The sequence below is a fragment of the Vitis riparia genome, chromosome 15 (assembly GCF_004353265.1).
Source record: "Vitis riparia cultivar Riparia Gloire de Montpellier isolate 1030 chromosome 15, EGFV_Vit.rip_1.0, whole genome shotgun sequence".
NCBI lineage: Eukaryota > Viridiplantae > Streptophyta > Magnoliopsida > Vitales > Vitaceae > Vitis > Vitis riparia.
The window spans coordinates 1,672,104-1,689,786 of record NC_048445.1 but is presented as its reverse complement, the minus strand read 5'-3'; the positions used below and the strand labels follow the sequence as shown (position 1 = coordinate 1,689,786).

General features: G+C 35.4%; 1 protein-coding gene across 1 annotated transcript; it reads right to left on the bottom strand.

Moving 5' to 3' along the window:
* Positions 1-453: 453 nt before the first annotated feature.
* On the bottom strand, positions 454-13,888 carry LOC117932096 (ATP-dependent helicase BRM). The gene is made up of 14 exons (XM_034853137.1): positions 13,330-13,888; positions 10,671-12,020; positions 9,206-10,537; positions 8,908-9,020; positions 8,484-8,571; positions 8,292-8,378; positions 8,096-8,188; positions 7,913-7,996; positions 7,623-7,826; positions 6,036-6,278; positions 4,391-5,962; positions 3,773-4,303; positions 2,594-2,845; positions 454-1,390 (listed from the first exon to the last, which is right to left on the bottom strand). The coding sequence occupies exons 1-14, from the start codon at positions 13,501-13,503 to the stop codon at positions 725-727; spliced, it is 6,789 nt and encodes a 2,262-aa protein (XP_034709028.1). The 5' UTR covers positions 13,504-13,888; the 3' UTR covers positions 454-724.
* Between the last annotated feature and the right edge of the window lie 3,795 nt (positions 13,889-17,683).

Sequence of the window (17,683 nt, the reverse complement as noted above, 5' to 3'; positions counted from 1 at the left end):
ACCATTTTTCGTTTTTGCTTTTCAAGCAGCTTCTAGGGTGTTAGGGTATGTTTGGAATATAAAAGTATAAATGAAAAGAAAAATAAGAACAAAAATAAATCCTGAATGAATTTTTTATTTCTATTCTCATTTCTACACAAGGTTCGACTACAACTACAGTATATATGTATTTTATCACCATCCATAAAAAAGATGCTATATATACATTTTTAAGTCATATTATTTATATCTTAATCTTATTTGTTTATACCCTTATACCTTGGTGTTCTACGATTGTTCTGCGGGCACCACTATGGTACCTAAGCATTTTTCTTCTATCTAATAAGTAATTCAAATTTAGTAATGAATGAAAAAATGGAATAAAATTTTCATTCCCTAATGCTAACACAAAGTTAAGGTTAGCCTCACTTAAACATAGAGGAATATTGACCTGCAAAAAGTTCATTAAAAAAAAAAGGGCAAAGAAAGGAGACAAAAATTAAAGTGATCGAAAAGTTCATCATGGATGAATTTTATGCCTGCAAGGAGCAGCTATTAACTATGGGATTCCAAATCATGGAAATAGAGAAGATACATGGGAGGAAAGAAGAAGCTTACACTATTAACAGTATGGGGCATGGCACTTGTACAGGCCTTCAAAGGCCACCAGTAAACTAACCACCAGGAATCAATAGCAACAAATTTCTTTTTTCCATTACGTCATACACTAACCTTGGGGGCAGGGTCATAAATGGCTTGGTCTCCTTTTTCCAGCATCTGTCCTCATCCTCTTCACCGGATTTGCCCAACCAACCGTGCCACCGCCACTGCTGCCTCCATTGGCCTGTTGAGCAGGTTGGCTAGCCCACGCTTGTTGATGTGTAGCTTGTTGAGTTGATCTCCCATCCTTCTGCATTGAACCTGGACCCGGGCTTCTAATACTACGACCCATACTAGGGGGTGACACAGGCCCAGATGACCCTGATCGCGGCTTTGCTGCTGATTTCTCCCTATCTTTTCTCTTCTTCTTACTGATAACCAGATCTCCTGGATGGGTAAGCAGTGGAGAATCATCCTGATCCCGGCTACTGCTGCTTCCAAGCCTTGATTCTTTCTGGGAATTGTGGCTTTTAGCCCTCATGTCTTCGCTAGCAGCGGCAGCGGCAGCGGCAGCGGCCCCTCGCAACAGTTGCTTTGGGGGAGGGGAAGGGTCAGGTTCCACCTCATTGATTGGCTTGTGCCGTTTGCCTTGGCCAACAGCTGCCTGTCTTGGGGATGGAGCAGAAGCAGGGGTGGATACTGGTCCAGAGAAAGAGATTGCATTCCTGGCTTCTCGGAAATCTGTGTCTGGGAATGCTATCTTCAAGATATTGAAGAAGAGCTCATGTACTTTCCTGGCTTCAACTCTCACCTGTCCATTGTAGCATAGCATGAGATTCTCACTTTATTTTATTAAACTAAGAAAACAAAATACCCTAGAAAGTTTTCTTCATCAATAATTGGAAAATTATGGATGTCATTATTAGCAATAATTTTGAGATAATCTGCCAGATAGATTCTTTTAAGTTTTAATGCATTTTTTAGTTGCAAAAAGGGAATTAGAAAATGAAATAAGAATTTGAAATATGAAAAATGAAGTCCTTGGGACTAGCTTTTAGTCCAAAATAGCTGAAAATGACCAAACTTCGTTTCTTTCCCCAAATTTTTACCAGCAACTAAACAATGCAGAAAGGAAATTTCCAGAAACTTGAACTGCATAGAAATCCATTCTCCAAAGTACAGGATTTCACAGCACAACAGGAAAAATCCTGGTTCCATATTAGTGGGAGTCTTGAACAACAAGAAATTATATTAAAAAAAATTGTTGTTTAGGGCTAAAGATCCATAGGCATTTATCTTTGAACTTGTAGTCATGCACACAGGTCCCAGAAGCAGAATCTCGAGAAATTCTGACATAAGGACCGAGGTACTCATGTATGCATTTGTAATTTTTCAACACTGAAATGCATATTTAGTCTAAGCTACTCGATTGATGGAAAAATAAGGGTTTCAACAGAATATGTGATGAACATGCAGACTGTTTCATTAATAGCCCAAACTGTAGATGGAGAACAGTGAAAAGAGGGTAAAAGACAAATTTATTGATCTTTGACAAGAAAAATCCAGGACATCCAGAACAGGGCTTGGGAAATACATGCTTAGGCTAGAGTGCACTTTAAGCTTGTTAACTTTTGGCAACATTAACCATCTACCCAAATAGTTAAGATGGAAGCTCTGTTGAATTGATTTGACTTAAATAAACTTATCCTAAATTACTGTCCTGGACCTGTGTGAAAGAAATTCACAGTACAGAATATGTCTAGAAGTAGTACTTAAAGCGATTTCTAGATACCATCAGAATCTAAAAACCATCATTTCCTTGGAGTTGCTCCAGACAAGCTTATAAAGAAACCAAATAAGACAAAAACCTAATCCTCAGCCTAGACTATGGAGCAATCCTTAGAACAACATTTGCTACTTTATGCAGAAGCCCTAAGGTTGTCTGTTTTAAAACAGTTTATTGGTGCCGAAGGGTGTAATCAAGTAGTAACACAAATTGAATATGCAGGCATACCTCATGTGAGAGCCCATAATACTGCATAGAATTCTTTAACATCTGCTGCACATCAAACACAAGTTCCATCACTCCAATATATTCAAGCCTGTCAATGCGCTGATCAATCTTTCGTAAATCCAAAATATTATTCCCAGGTCCACTTATGTAACCAGAATTTTCAACCCTCTTCCACCAATCTGTTAACAGAGGTACAATTTGATGACCTTCCTTGTCTATTCTCCTTTGGAGCTTGCTAATTACATTCTTACACTGCAAATATGGATAAATCTCAGGTGATTTCAATTATATGCTCATATACAAAAAAAAAGAGAAAAAAGGAGACTTGTAACTATCCAAAAAGAATGACAAATGTTAGACAAGCAATTTTCGAGAGGTAAGTTACATATGCAAAGATCTTATGCATCATCTAGCCATATGATTTGCATGACAATATAATATTTATACCACCCAGTAAAATCAAGAGCTTTCATTTGTTGATGAGATATCTTTCTTCATAGAATAAATTCATGGCCATGACATAAAACAAGAAGTATTTAAAAAAGAGATCAACCTCTCACCGGCATTAGATAATCATTTTGTCAGAAAAAATCATCTTACGAGAGATATCATTCTCTATAGAAGAAATTCACGGCTCTATGAGTGGTACAACATAACATGGGATGCATTTAAAAAAGACAACAACTTCCCACCAACATTAGATCATCATACTTTCAGCAAAAATCATATTATAAGATATCATTCTTTGTAGAACACATTCCTGGCTAATTTCCTATGCATTGGACGACATAAAACTGGAGATAAGACATCAAACTCTCACCAACAGTGGATTGGATTGTCAGCAAAAACCATTTTAAGAAAATCTACTCACAAGATCGCCATAATGAGTGTGCTCGTGTGTTTGTGTGTGTGTGTGTGAGAGAGAGAGAGAGAGAGATGCGGAAGTATGTAAATCTCACTCAACAATCCATACCAAGCAACAAGTTTTAACATGGAAATTATGAAGAGGACAAATGAATAGGTAGATGAAAGGATTAGGCTTCATTAAAAAATAAACAATATTCAAGGAAAAGAATCTTGGTTTCTGAATAGACAAATTTTGACTATTAGCAGATTCCTTATCCACAGAACAGTACCATAGCATGCAATTTAATATAGTAAATTCAATTGTAGAGATACCTTTCTTTGCATAATGTCCGGCATCCTAGGGCCACCTGTGTTCATAACTTTACCATCCCAACCTTCTCTAGAGTGTTCAGCAACATCCTCTGCACGAGCAGACATACTGTTCAACTTGCCAGATTTTGGTGAAGCATGCAATTTTGATGTATTGCCAATTCTCCTTGATGGTAAATTTCGCCTACTTTTCAATGATGAATCACTTTGGTCATGCTTAAAAGCATTGGATTCTCCAAACAATTTGGCTTCAGGGTCAGATCTTAACTGTGCTTCGTATTTATGGTCCACTTGCATAGGCAACTGAGAAGAATCTCCACGCTGGAGAGACGACTTCTCATTGCTGGACTTCTCTTCTGTCCTTTCCACAGTGTGACGGGGCCGAATCCGAATACTACGCTTCCGTTTTATCTTGGGTTGCAAAACCTGTTCATCTTCACCTTCATCACGGTCATGAATCCAACTTCCAGACTGTTGGTGGTCCATGTGAGAATCTCCAGATACAGCAATTTCCCCTTCCTCTAGCTCATCTGGCTGGCAAAGACAGAATGAAAATGAAAAAATAGCACAAGGCAACCACTCCAATGGTAAAACGTGAACTTAGAAAGATAAGATCCATACCAGCCTTTTTGAAAGAGAACTTGGCCTGGCATCTAACGCAGACAGAGAACCAAATTTCCGGGAAGAAATAGAAGGAGACACCATTTGTGTCAATCTTCTACTATCAGATGAGGACCCAGAGGAACCAGCTTCATCAAGTATATGCTTGTTTCTAGTGCTTTCCAGAGCTCGCAGATACTCATATCCACCATCACAGATTCGACCATCTTCCTCTGATTGATCTTTATTGCTTGGTTGTGCACCAACAGCACCACTAAACTCTTCATCTTCAAATTCTCCGATTTCTCCCTCTTCTTCATGTGCTGAATACCCATTTCTCTCATCAGAACTAGCTTCGGAGAACTCTCCATTGTCATCATCCAATTCCCTGTAAACAGGTTTTCCCTTTGGCCGCCCCCTTTTTCTTTCAGTTTTGGGAGATAAATCAGAACCCTTTTCACTGGATTCCACTCCAATATTAGCAGCAAATAAAGTATTTTTTGATGGTTTTTTTGATAAATTTGCAACGGCAATATTTACATCTCTTGTACTGGCACGGAGCCACTTAGGTACATTGTCATACCTTGTCATGTCCTCAATCCAATTGAGCTCTTCATCCATTTGATCAAACAATTCAACCTCATCTTCACTCCTAGCAATCATGCGATTCACTTCCTGCAGTGAGGGAACATCATGAACAGTTTCTTGATACCTCTCTTCATCATGCAATAATGTTTCTAAAGTCAAGCGTCTCTCTTCATGTGTTGTTCTCTGGTCAAAACGCCCAGCATTGATGACCTCATCTGCCATGTCAATTTTATACTGTTGAATGTTATTCCGAATGAGGCTCTCAATGGATCCTATATATCGATCTTTGCCAGCAAGGTCATCCTCTGAATCAACAGTACCTCCACTTCTAAACTCATCCTCTTTTTGATGGCTAGAGATTTTATCAACTACAGCTTCCATGTAGATGACTTTAACTTCCCTGGTCTGTCCAATGCGATGGGCTCTAGCAACTGCCTGTTCTTCATTTTTAGGGTTTGGGTCGGGATCATATATGACAACAGTGTCAGCTGACTGAAGATTAAGACCCCGACCAGCTGCACGGATACTAAGCAAGAAGATAAAGCAGTCAGAACCAGCGCTATTGAAGTCCACAATAGCTGATTCACGGTCTTCTAAGCTAGTAGTTCCATCGATTCTTCTGTAGACAAGTCGTCGCCATTGCAAATATTCCTCCAGTATATCAAGGAGTTTTGTCATTGTACTGAAAAGTAATACTCGATGCCCAGTTCTCTGAAGTTTTATCAGGATCCTATCCAAGATCCACATTTTCCCACAAGATCTCACAAGGAAATCCTTTGAGAAATCATTGAAATATGGGTAATTAAGCAAAGGATGATTACAAGCTTTCCGGAGCTCCATGCATCTGTTATTTAGAGTTTTATATACCTTAGCCTGGTAAATTGGATTTTTTTGGACCCTGCGCTTCTCATCTTCAGGATCAACTCTAAGGGTTCCAGTCGACTTTATCCAATCATAAATAGCCCCCTGAATAGCTGACATTTTACATCTTAAAACAATCGAAACCTGCAATTCAATGTTTGTATTAGAGAATCAGCCTCATCAAAGGGCTTCACCACCAAAGACTAACAACACATACCTTAGGAGGAAGTGAACCTTCCACATCTTCAACACGGCGTCTGAGCATGAAAGGCTCCAGAATTTGATGAAGTCGGTGAATAATGATCACCTTCTTTTCAGTCTCAAGCCAATCATCCTCTGCATTATGAGTGGGGCCTTCCTTTTGAAAAGGTTTCGAAAACCAATCATGAAAAGCTTTTCGATTGTCAAAAACTTCAGGAAGAAGCAGATTTAGAAGCGACCAGAGTTCTTTCAGGTCATTCTGCAAAAGAAAAATCAGTCCATATTAACCTCAACTCAAAAAAAAAACTGAAATAGAGCACAAAAAATGAAAATTTCCAGTAGCCAGTTCTATTCCTATGCATGAATTACAAAGATTTGCCTTTTTCTAATTTGCATTACAGTTTTTAGGATCTCAGAATCAAATTATCTATTTCCTGTAAGTATAGTACAATCAACAGATGAATGAAACTTATTTAGTTCAACATGCAAAACATATCCAATCACAAGAGAACACAATATTGAAAATATCTTTGTCAGAATAATTCCACAATTTTTTTTCACATAAGATTGTATTTATCATAATAAGCCAAACTAAAAATGAATGATTAAGGACTTGTTTGAAAACTGTTCTTGAAAATAGTTTTCTAACTCAAAAAACATTTTTGACAAATTTTTGACTGGAAACAATGGATTGTTTTCCAAAAAAAAATTTAAGGTGTTTTCAAGTATTTTTTGTAGAGCATAATAAGAAATGATTGAATATATAGAGAATACATTGGGAACTTTTGTATCATACATAAGCGCACAATACCTTCACAGAGGATAAGCCAAGAAAACTATTTTATATATTCAATTTCCAAACTGAATTTTGTTCCCCAAAACAACAGAGAACTGTTTTTATAAATTGTTTAAAAACTGGTTTCTGAAAACTGTTTTAAAAAATATTGCTATAAAGGTCCATGTGCATATGATTTTTCTTTCCATGTCCTGAACATATGCCCTTGTATTAATTTGTTGGTAACAAATTTTACCATTCACAATGCTAGACTCTAGTTGTCAAAATCTTGGATGCAATTCAAATTGGCCTCAAAAAATTATAAGAAAAGTCGATAGATCTGATATTATTAAAACTGTAAATAGCCATAAACAAAGAGAAACAGAAAAGGCTACTTTAACAAAATGAGCACAGGTCTACATATGGGAGGCAGAAGGGCATGCAAAAATTTGGTTGCATGAGCAGCCTATACAACCACAAATACCCATGATTAGCTCATCTCAACTTGTGATCCTTTCTGAAACTCAGTGTCAGACTTGGCTTGAAAGCATAATGAGCAGCAGTAAGTATCATAAACTGAGTTTGAGATCGGGCTTGTCCTTGATCAAACAAGTTGTCCTAGAACTTGGTTTCATTTAAATGGTTAGCATTATTATGCATTTATTAGTTTGATGTAGATGCAGGAAAAATGTAATGGTCTCCTATGAAAAGACTGGAAATAAGACAATTTTGTTAGGCTTTCTGAAATCCATAAACATGAAGAGATATACACACATCTATACTTGCACAAAAATGTACTGACTATATTATAGAGCAGTCTAGCCAGACCTGCAATGGTGTTCCTGTGAGAAGTAGGCGCCTCTGGCAGCGATATCTATCAAGATCACGTGCCAAAACTGATTCCCTATCCTTCATCCGTTGTGCTTCATCAATGATGATATACTTCCAATCAACTTTTGAAAGTTTTGAACGATCATACATGATGAATTCATAAGTTGTCACAAGGACATTAAATTTCATGGCACACACCTCCTATAAAACACATGACAAAGAAAGGATTTTCAGCACTATAGCAGAAAATTGGACACTAATAAAATAAGCAAATTTGCACAGCTTACTTGAGAAAATAATTTCGATCTTTGATCCTTTCCACCAACATAATAAATACAGGACACAGATGGCAGCCAATTGTGTAATTCACTCTGGAAATGAAGTCGGTTATATAAGAAAGAGAAAGGAAGGAAAGACAAGCTAGGAGGATGTTTGTTGTTGCAGTAATAAATATCATGCAAACCACTAACCTTCCAGTTTACCAGAACAGCATTAGGAACAATAATAAGATGTGGACCATAGTTTCCTTTGAACTCCATCAAATAAGCAATCAACGCCATTACCTGTCCAATAAAGAAACAATCAAACACTGCACAAACCCTTAATTGTTAAACATAAAATTTGAAAGTAGTTGCAGTATGCCATAAGGAATATGCAGAAATTCACCTGTACAGTTTTCCCAAGACCCATCTCATCAGCCAAAATTCCATTCAGTTTGTTGTTGTACAAGGAGAGCATCCATTGCAACCCAACCTGCCAAATTGCATACCATTGTTAACACAGAACTCAACTCCAACAGGAACCAGTGGAACACAAGGCAAAATGACAGAATGACAAGTATCCAATATTGCAACCTACAAGCTGATAATCACGTAAGGTTCCAGCCCGTAACATTGACGGCTGCCTCATGACCCTTTCATTCACAGCATGCGCAAGAGTATAATACCTGGAAATGAGAGACAATAAATTATTGAAAAGAGGAAAAAGGTTTTGGAAATGGAACATCAATGTAAGAACATTGGGAGATAGCCCTGTCTTAAGAATAATGTAAATATAGATAGACATGTTGATGATATATCCAGTTGAGGATTTGCAAATAATAAATATGAAGAACATTACAGAATATGCTAGACAAGTTTTCCATAAACCCTTAGCATAAAAATTCCATCTCATGGAGCCAACTATCGGTTGAGACTTAATAATCAAACAACATGTTTAAACTTTTCTTAGTATCTCCTACACACAAGGAAAACAAATTCGATCATATAAATAATAAACTTACTTGTTAACAGAAGAGCTTTCCTTAGGGGCATTCATTTCAATGAACCGATTCCGTATCATTACTTCCTCTCCAGCACAAGTTGCTGCTGTCCTAACTTCTTCTTCTGATAGACCCTTTTATCAAAGAAGAAACAACCAAATTAGTAAAATATGGAAACCACCGATTCACACGGTTCCATTAAAAAAAAACGAAAAATATTTTGTTCACCAATACGAGGCAGGGATGTAGGATAAACACAAGACTAACAACCAGCTAATCACAAGAGGGGAAAAAGAATAGAGAGTTGAACAAAGCATGCCTGTGCTCGTGCAGCAGCTGCTGCAGCATTTGCTGCTTCCTCCACCTCCTGCTGATTCTTGGCAGCTGTTATTTTACTTCCCAGTTTATGAAGATACTCTTCTGTCTGCGTCAAGAATGAAGAGAGAACAACATATCTCTCTGCAGCATCACCGGGAATACTAGTTTGCTGCTCTAGCAACATCTCCCTGTACCTTTCAACATCATTATTCTTCAACGCTTCCATCCTTTTATTCCGATCATCATCCTTTCTCTTTGAAAACTCCCGCAACATCCTCTCATGATATTTGGCAACTCCCCTGTTACGGGCAGTCCGAGCATCGCGGATAGCCCAATGAGCCTCAAGAAGCTTCTTACGCCACTGAAAAATGGATTTCAGTTGCTTCTCTCTCATGGCTTTTTGAGAGACCTGTACTTGCCTCATGAGCTCCATTCGTTGACGCTCACATAGCCGAACAAACTTCCGGTATGGCCTGTCAGGCATTGCCATTATCTCCTGTTGCTGTTGATCAACTTCATCCCTCAAACGTGCCTGAAGATCTAAAAGTCGAAGCTTCCTTTCTTCGATTTGCAATCTTAAAACTAGATCCGGCCTTATCCTTTTCCTCTCTAAGTTCACTGCTAGTAAACCACTTATCTTCTTCAAGTTTTCTGTCCTTTTCTTGTTAAGAACTTCCATGCCTTCCTCAAAAAGAAGATCTTTAACATCATATGCCAATGTCAGATTGCTATTGTTATTAACCATCATTGCTGACCCAAATGAGTCATGTTTCCTAGTGAAAAAAGGGAAATCAAATAGTGGTCCATGATACTTTCTGGTAGAGCCAGCATCCTTTTGCTGGGGTGTGGAACTTGTTTGGACAGGTTTCTTAACTTGCAGAGAGTCAGATACACCCACCTGTGGTGCAACTGCCTTTCCCCTATCTGGTGCAAAATCACTTCTAATAGGAGTTTTCTGAATACCACGTTCAACTTCCTGGTCTGACTTAACAGAAAATGAAGTAGTTTGTGGCTCTTCTTTCCCAGCAGATAGAACTAGTATGGGTTCCTTCATCACAGTAGGGGCACCTGGCATATGAACTGTTGATGGAGTTGCTTTATCATCTCCTGCAAACGCTTCCTCTTTTGAAAAATTATGTCCATTAGTTGATGGCACAGCTTGTGAATCCTTCTCATTAGATTCCAATTGCCTTCCATGGTCTTCTACATTCTTCCCAGCAGATTTATCTTGATTAATTGCTGTGGCAGGAAGAAATGCCTGCTGCAACTGTGATTCCAGCGGTGGTGGAGCAATAGATCGAAGAAGCTCTTGAGGGAGAGTACCTTCTCCTTTCTGTTGAGTTGAAGTAAAATAAAATGAATAACGCCTCAAGACTTGTTAAGTAAATTAAAGAAGCCAATAAGCATCTAGAGCAAGCAAACAAAAAAGGTAAGGAAAAAAACGAAAGACAAGCATATTCTCAGACCTTTAAACGCCGAAATGCGAGTATCTGTGCCTTAAGAACATGTAGTTGCTGTTTGGTAAACCCAAAACGCTGTTGGGGCACCTGAGGAAGCGGTCCACCCTGAGATTGGTAATGGTTTCCCAAGCCCCCATCATTAGGAGGAACGGCAGATTGCGGGGAAGATCGATTCAACTGCCTGAGGTACTGCATTTGTAAGGATTCTTGGCCACTTAATGTATTTTTCGCATGCAATGGATGGTCCACCCCCTGGCTCATGTTCACAGATGGTTGTGGGGGATGCATGGGGGACATTCCGTTTCCAATCACAACTGACTGTCTAGGAGGCACCTGACTCTCTCGGCCTTGAACTGAAAACTGCTGCACTGGAATGTTGTTAGTGTTGTTAACTATAGCAGCATTTGGATTTGAGCCAAAAGGGCTTGGTGGAACTGTCTGCCTGGCTTTTGCAGAGCCAGACTGCCCAGAAACATCACTTGAAGAATTACCATGGGGAGAATTCTCACTTGCAACTGGTGGAGAAGTCACCTGCTGCTTTGGGCCTTGGACTGGTGATGGCTGTGCACCCATATTGCTTTCGTTTGGTTTTGGCTGTGTAACCATCCTAGTTTGCATCAGAGGAATAAGCTGCGCCATTAAATTTGCATTTGCAGGTAGTGACAGATCAATATTGCGCTCAAGTGCCCAAGCCTGCATTGCTTGCAGCTGCGCAGCCACTGCAAGCTGGTTGTTTGCCATGTTTTGGATGCTTTGTTGATTCTGCACAGACTGCATAGGCCTTGTAACATTTCCAGGCATTAACTGTCCAACTGCTGTCGGCATTGTGGGTGGTTTTGACTCACTCCTCTGGTCCGAAATGGGAGCCTGTACTGGCTCCATCTGCTTCTCACCACGAGCGAAGTGTTCAGCTGGCTTCTTGGATGATGATGCCTGAGCCTGGTTTGCTGCCTGAATGGAAATGAGATCCTGCATTTTCAGATTTCCCATCCGGGCATCCTGATCCTTCCAAGATGGAGGACCAACCATTCCCATTTTAGCATGCTGTTGGGGTTGCATTCCCAAAGCCGACTTCTGGTGGGCAGCCTGGAAAGCATATTGCAGATAAGCTTGATGTACAGGATTTAAAACTGGTTGCTCCACACCTTGACTCTTGTTCTGGTTGTCCTCTCTAATGTGGGGGGCACCATGTTGTTGAGCCAAATCAATGAACTTCCTGGGCTGCTGTGGTAGTTGCATGGAGCCGGAAGATGATGCAAAATTGCCCCCTCCCATGACTCCCTGTAGACCACCACCTGGATATGCTAGAAGGGCTTCATTTCCTTCAGGTTTTCGTAGTAGTTGCTGTTGTAATGACTGAATGAATAACATCAAATAAAAAGTAAACATATTATTTCATATAAAACCCAAACACATTAATGAACAAGTGTCAGAGTCTAAACAAGAATTAAAAGGAAAGACTTGCATGAACGATACAAAGTAATGTAATGGAATGTAAGATATAAATATTTATTCATATCCAAAAGTAGCTGAGAAGTTGGAACACCATTGCTCAGAATCAGCTTCCATAATAATGGAAATGTAAGAAATAGATATATTTAAGAAGATAAGTATCCAAATCAATCAGTTGAAAAGGATAAAAGTAACAATTACTTAAAAGTTCAAACTCATTTAGGATAAAAGAGAGAAGAATTGGGGATAGGAATAAATTCTTTATTCAAATTTACACCTCAAAACAAAAACAAACAGGAACAAAAAGCAACAAAAGAAGACTACCATGGTGCAAAGACGAGGAATCTACTGTAAACATGTAGGTCCAAAAAATATTGATATCATTCTAAGCAAAGTCCAACATATTTGGGCAGTATAAAGTCCCAGTATTTCTAAGACTTAAATGATCTTCCGAGTGTAGTTTGCTGCATAATGCCCAACCAGAATCTAACTTTTCCATCCTTCAATAAATGAACCTAAAATTCATATTGACTGTTACTTAAATAGCCCATACAAGGTATACCCGCATTTTAAAAATGATCCAACTCGTATTTAAAGACTATCAGTAAATTCACCACCAAAACTATAGATGAACAACATAATGAAGAATGACCTAATATTAATACTTGACTCTATACAAAGAAGGATGACAAAAGAGAATTTTGGAACTGACACCAATGTAGTCAGAATCATGGCTTCTTTTTGGTTGGGGTCACATCGGGTTCTAGTTGGGGCTAAGGAGCTCACAGTTCAATGCAACAACCAGTAGCCATTTTCTACGAAATTAAGAAATCAACTGACTCTTTTAATAGCTGATATTAATCGACTGAATATTGAAAATTAGAGCAAACTAAACTGCTATCTAACTACCGTTTCGGTTTACATTTCTTGCTTCTTAAGACTCAAACCAACACAATTTTGGTTTCCAAAAGCAAGAAATATACTCCAAAAATGCTACATAAACAATGCCCAAACCACTGATCAAACATTTTAGGTTAATCAACTAGTCTAATCACACATTTCAGACAGACCCAGTTCCACAACATTCCCAATTTCCAAAACCCACAAACCATTTCAAACAATTTTTTTTTAAAAAAAAAAACACACACACACACACACTCACACACACACACACAATTACCCCAAAAATTCAAAGAACTTAAAAAACCCTAACCTGCCTAGACTGTTGCTGTTGCTGCTGCTGCTGCTGCTGTTGTATGGAATCAAACCCTAGGTGAGGCGTCGACACCGCAGACGAAGAAGAGGACGGCGACGCAGACGACGTCGACGTGGCCCTTCCCGGCGGCCCCACCGCCGGATTCCGGCCGGGCCCACCACCAGATTGCATGCAAAAAAATCCAAATTCCGACAATCACAGAAAACTGGAAAATCCACCCAAATCAAACCCTCCCAATTCCCTCAAAAATTACCCCTTTTGCCCTCCGATCCCAACGTTCGAAAAACACCCCGCCCACTCTTTCTCTCTCTCTACCCTACTTTCTCTCTCCAAAACCGCTATTTCCGCTGTCAATACAAGTGGTTTTGGCGAGGTTCCAATGCGAATTTGGCGCCAAATTGTCGACCATTGAAGGATCGGTGTCCGAGCTGGCGCCGGCGGCAACCGAACTCGCCGGAATCGGTAACTCGGCTCTGGATTTCACGCGATTTGCATGTTTCAGTCAAACCCTAGGTTAGGTATTTTAGGATTTGGCTTTATTTTCTTTTCATTTTTCTTTTTTTATTTTCTTATTTTAGTTTTTGTCAGGTTAATAGAGACCTTTATTCTAACTCTGGGGTTGGGTTTGTTTAACCATGGTTGGGTAACCCATCCCCTCTTTTGGGTAGACGCAATTCACTTTTTGCCCCTCAAAAGCTCTCTTATTACAAAAGCCATTCCCATACAAAAAATTAGAGATTTAAAATTTAAAAATTATTTTAATGTGATTAAAAAATAATTTTATTTAATATTACAACGAATCAAATATATGACCAATAAAACTATTAAAGAAAATATTGCATTTTTTTAATAAAAATGGAAACCCTCAATTAAATGCCCCAATGTTTTCAGTATATGAAAAAATAAATAAAAAATAAATTAATTTTAAAATAAAAAATTATAAATTCTTTTTATAGAAAAAAAAAACGTAAAAATTTAAGGGAATTAACTAATAGCATTGATTCCTTGTTCGTAACGCAACGCTGACGTGGCCAAAAATGATTGGATGACAAGACTGGGAAAAAGCCAAATCCACGGGGAAAGCTTGCTGGCGGAGTGCACGAAAGAGCAGGTAAGTCATTTGCCACTGAACTTTCTTATAATTACAAGAAAGTCACCGAAAGTCACCGCCTATGAAATCTGGAGAGAATCGAAGGAGATCATGGTTTTGCCAAGTAAGCTAAAAGCCAATTGAGGACATCAATTGAATTTAATAATATTTTAATTTATTTTTGTTTTTTTCTAAATAAATAAATATTAATTTCTTTACTTGTTTATATACTTGATATTGCTTCTATTTTGAAATTTTTTTTTTTGGAATTTTTTAAGCAATAAATCACTCGGTGCTCAAGGAAGGAGCATTCTTCCAATTTAGTCTAATTTTTTTAATAAAATTTACTTACATTAGCTTTTATTCTTATTTATATATATAATAGATTTTTTCTTTTTATTGATTTGATATTTTTGTAAAGATAAAATAATTTTTATTTATATATAATAGATTTTTTTTAATAAATAATGAATTCTTTTAATTTTGTTATTAGAATAAACTTATTTGAGTCACTCATATAGTGATTCAAATAAAAATAATATTTTTATATGATTTTTTTTTTAATGTAGTATAAAAAAATTTCAATTTTAAATATACAATAAAGTTGAATTTAAGATAATTTATATGGGTGATTTATTATTTTAATCTTTTAGAGAGATTTCAAATAATTAATGATCATTGATTTAATTTTTAAGTGAATGTTATTCTTAATTGTTTTTGACATAATAGATTGATTTCTTTTTTTATAATTAAATTATTTATTAATTTGATTTTATAAAAATAATTATTATTAAAATTAAATTAAAATAATAAAACCATTTTTTTCATCTCTTATGGCAAATAGGACAAAGGTATAAAAAAAATCAAAATGATTTAATTTTAAATTCTTTCAATTAAATTATTTTTGTTTGGAATTTTATTCAAAAAACAACACAATTTTTTGGAGAAAAAATAAAATAAATTAAAAATTAACTACTGCTCCTTTTCTCCCTCAATTCAACTTTCTTGGGTGGTTTGTTCAATGGGTCACTTTCTATTGGTTGTATGGATGCAAAATTCAAATCACATTTTGATAATAAAGGACCTTTCCTTCAAAATCATACACTAATAATTTGTTGAATCCAATAATTAGAAAGTCCCACAATGTACAAAAGTTGTTTTCAATTTCCACAATCTGCTTTTCTAGTAGTATTAGGGTTTGTTTAATCAATAATTTCATACGAGTTGTTGGGCATACTAAGCATGGTTTTGAAAAATGATTCTAAAAAACAATTTTTGAGAGATTTATTAAATAAAATATATTTGAACACTTCAAATGTTTTAAAGTTATTTTCATGTTTCTTAAAATGTGTTTTAAAAATAATTTAATTTGTAATTTTTTATTTTTGATTGTTATTCATATTTGTATAATTAATTTTTAAATAACCATAGGAGAACAAGTAGAAACAATCTAAAATAGATAAATAAATAATTTATTTAAAAACTATTTTATGTTTTTTAGTTACTAAACATATTAAAACGGTTTTAAAAACCGTTATCAAGACAGATAAAATGATTAAAATCTAATTTAAGAATAGATATTATAGTTGTCATGGAATTTGAAAAATTGATAACAAGTACAATGACTAAAATCCAATTTAATAATATATATTATAGGTATTGTAAATAACGGAAAAATGTTTTAAAAAACAGATACTACACATATAAGACTACTAAAATCTAATTTAAGAATAAATATTGTAGTCGGCATAGATAACGAAAATTTGTTTTAAAAACTATTAATAAGTTGATAGGATGACTAAAATCTAATTTAAGAATAAATATCGTAATTAATATATATAACGAAAACTATTTTAAAAAATAAATAATAAACTGATAGGATGACTAAAATTCAATATAAGAATAAATGTTATAGTTGGTATAGATAACGAAAAACTGTTTTAAAAAACAGTTAATACACGGATAGGATAGGACGACTAAAATCTAATTCAATAATAAATGTTGTAGTTGGTATAGATAATGAAAACTGTTTAAAAAAACAGTTAATTAACACATAGGATGACTAAAATCCAATTTAAGAATAGATATTGTAGTTGGTATAAATAACAGAAAAAAAAAACGGTTAATTAACGAATAGGATGACTAAAATCAAAGTTAAGAATAGATATAGATAACGGATAACTGTTTAAAAAAACGGTTAATTAACTGATATGATAAATAAAATCCAATTTAAGAATAGATATTGTAGTTGGTATAGATAACGGAAAACTGTTTTAAAAAGTTGCTAATTAACGGATGACTAAAATTCAATTTAAGAATAGATATTGTAGTTGGTATAGATAACGGAAAACTGTTTTAAAAAGTTGTTAATTAAGGGATAACTAAAATTCAATTTAAGAATAGATATTGTAGTTGGTATAGATAACGGGAAATTGTTTTAAAAAGTTGTTAATTAACGGATGTCTAAAATTTAATTTAAGAATAGATATTGTAGTTAGTATAGGTAACTTTAAAAATTAGTTAATTAACGGATAAGATAACTAAAATTCAATTTAAGAATAAATATTTTAGAACTTTGTGCTTGTATTGCTAGTCGTATATATTCAATCCGTGCCAACCTAATGGGAGGTGGCTTTCAAAAATACCCACTCACATCAACCTTGTACACAGGATTCTTATGAATTATTAAGTAAAATAATTATTTTAAAGTATATATCCAATAAATCATATTATAAAATAAAAGGTTAAATCTTAAATGTGAACTTACTATTCAAATTTCATCATAAAATATTTTTACAAATAAATAAAAATGATAAACTTATTAGTTTAAGGTAATTAAAAAACAATAAATCACTTAAAAATAATTAAAAAGTGAGAAATGTGAAAGTTTATTTTTTATATTTTTATATGATAAATAAAATAATAGATAATAAAATTTAATAATAATGATGATAATAATAATAATAATTAACATAATAATATATACATTTATATAAACTTTTTTGCTATACTATCAGGGTGTTTAATTTGTGTTGGTGTTTGTGCTACATGAGTTTTTTTTTTTCTTTTTTTATGTATAGAAAATTTTAATAAAATGATTTGTTTGATATTTAGGTGGTGTTTGTTTTTTTACTGAATAGAAAAAGTTAAAATATTTTGTTTTTTCTATTAAACTAAAAGTACTTTGTTGATATTAACCAATATAATTAAAATGAACTTGTTATTAATAAGTTTAGTTTAATTATGTTTGATTGATGTCAA

Excerpts from the sequence above, each read along its gene's own strand:
- LOC117932096 (XM_034853137.1), bottom strand. The coding sequence starts at position 13,503 with ATGCAATCTGGTGGTGGGCCCGGCCGGAATCCGGCGGTGGGGCCGCCG. Across the intron at positions 8,379-8,483 it reads CCTTACGTGATTATCAGCTT|GTTGGGTTGCAATGGATGCT; the intron begins GTAGGTTGCAAT and ends GCAATTTGGCAG. Across the intron at positions 4,304-4,390 it reads GTTCTCTTTCAAAAAGGCTG|CCAGATGAGCTAGAGGAAGG; the intron begins GTATGGATCTTA and ends TGTCTTTGCCAG.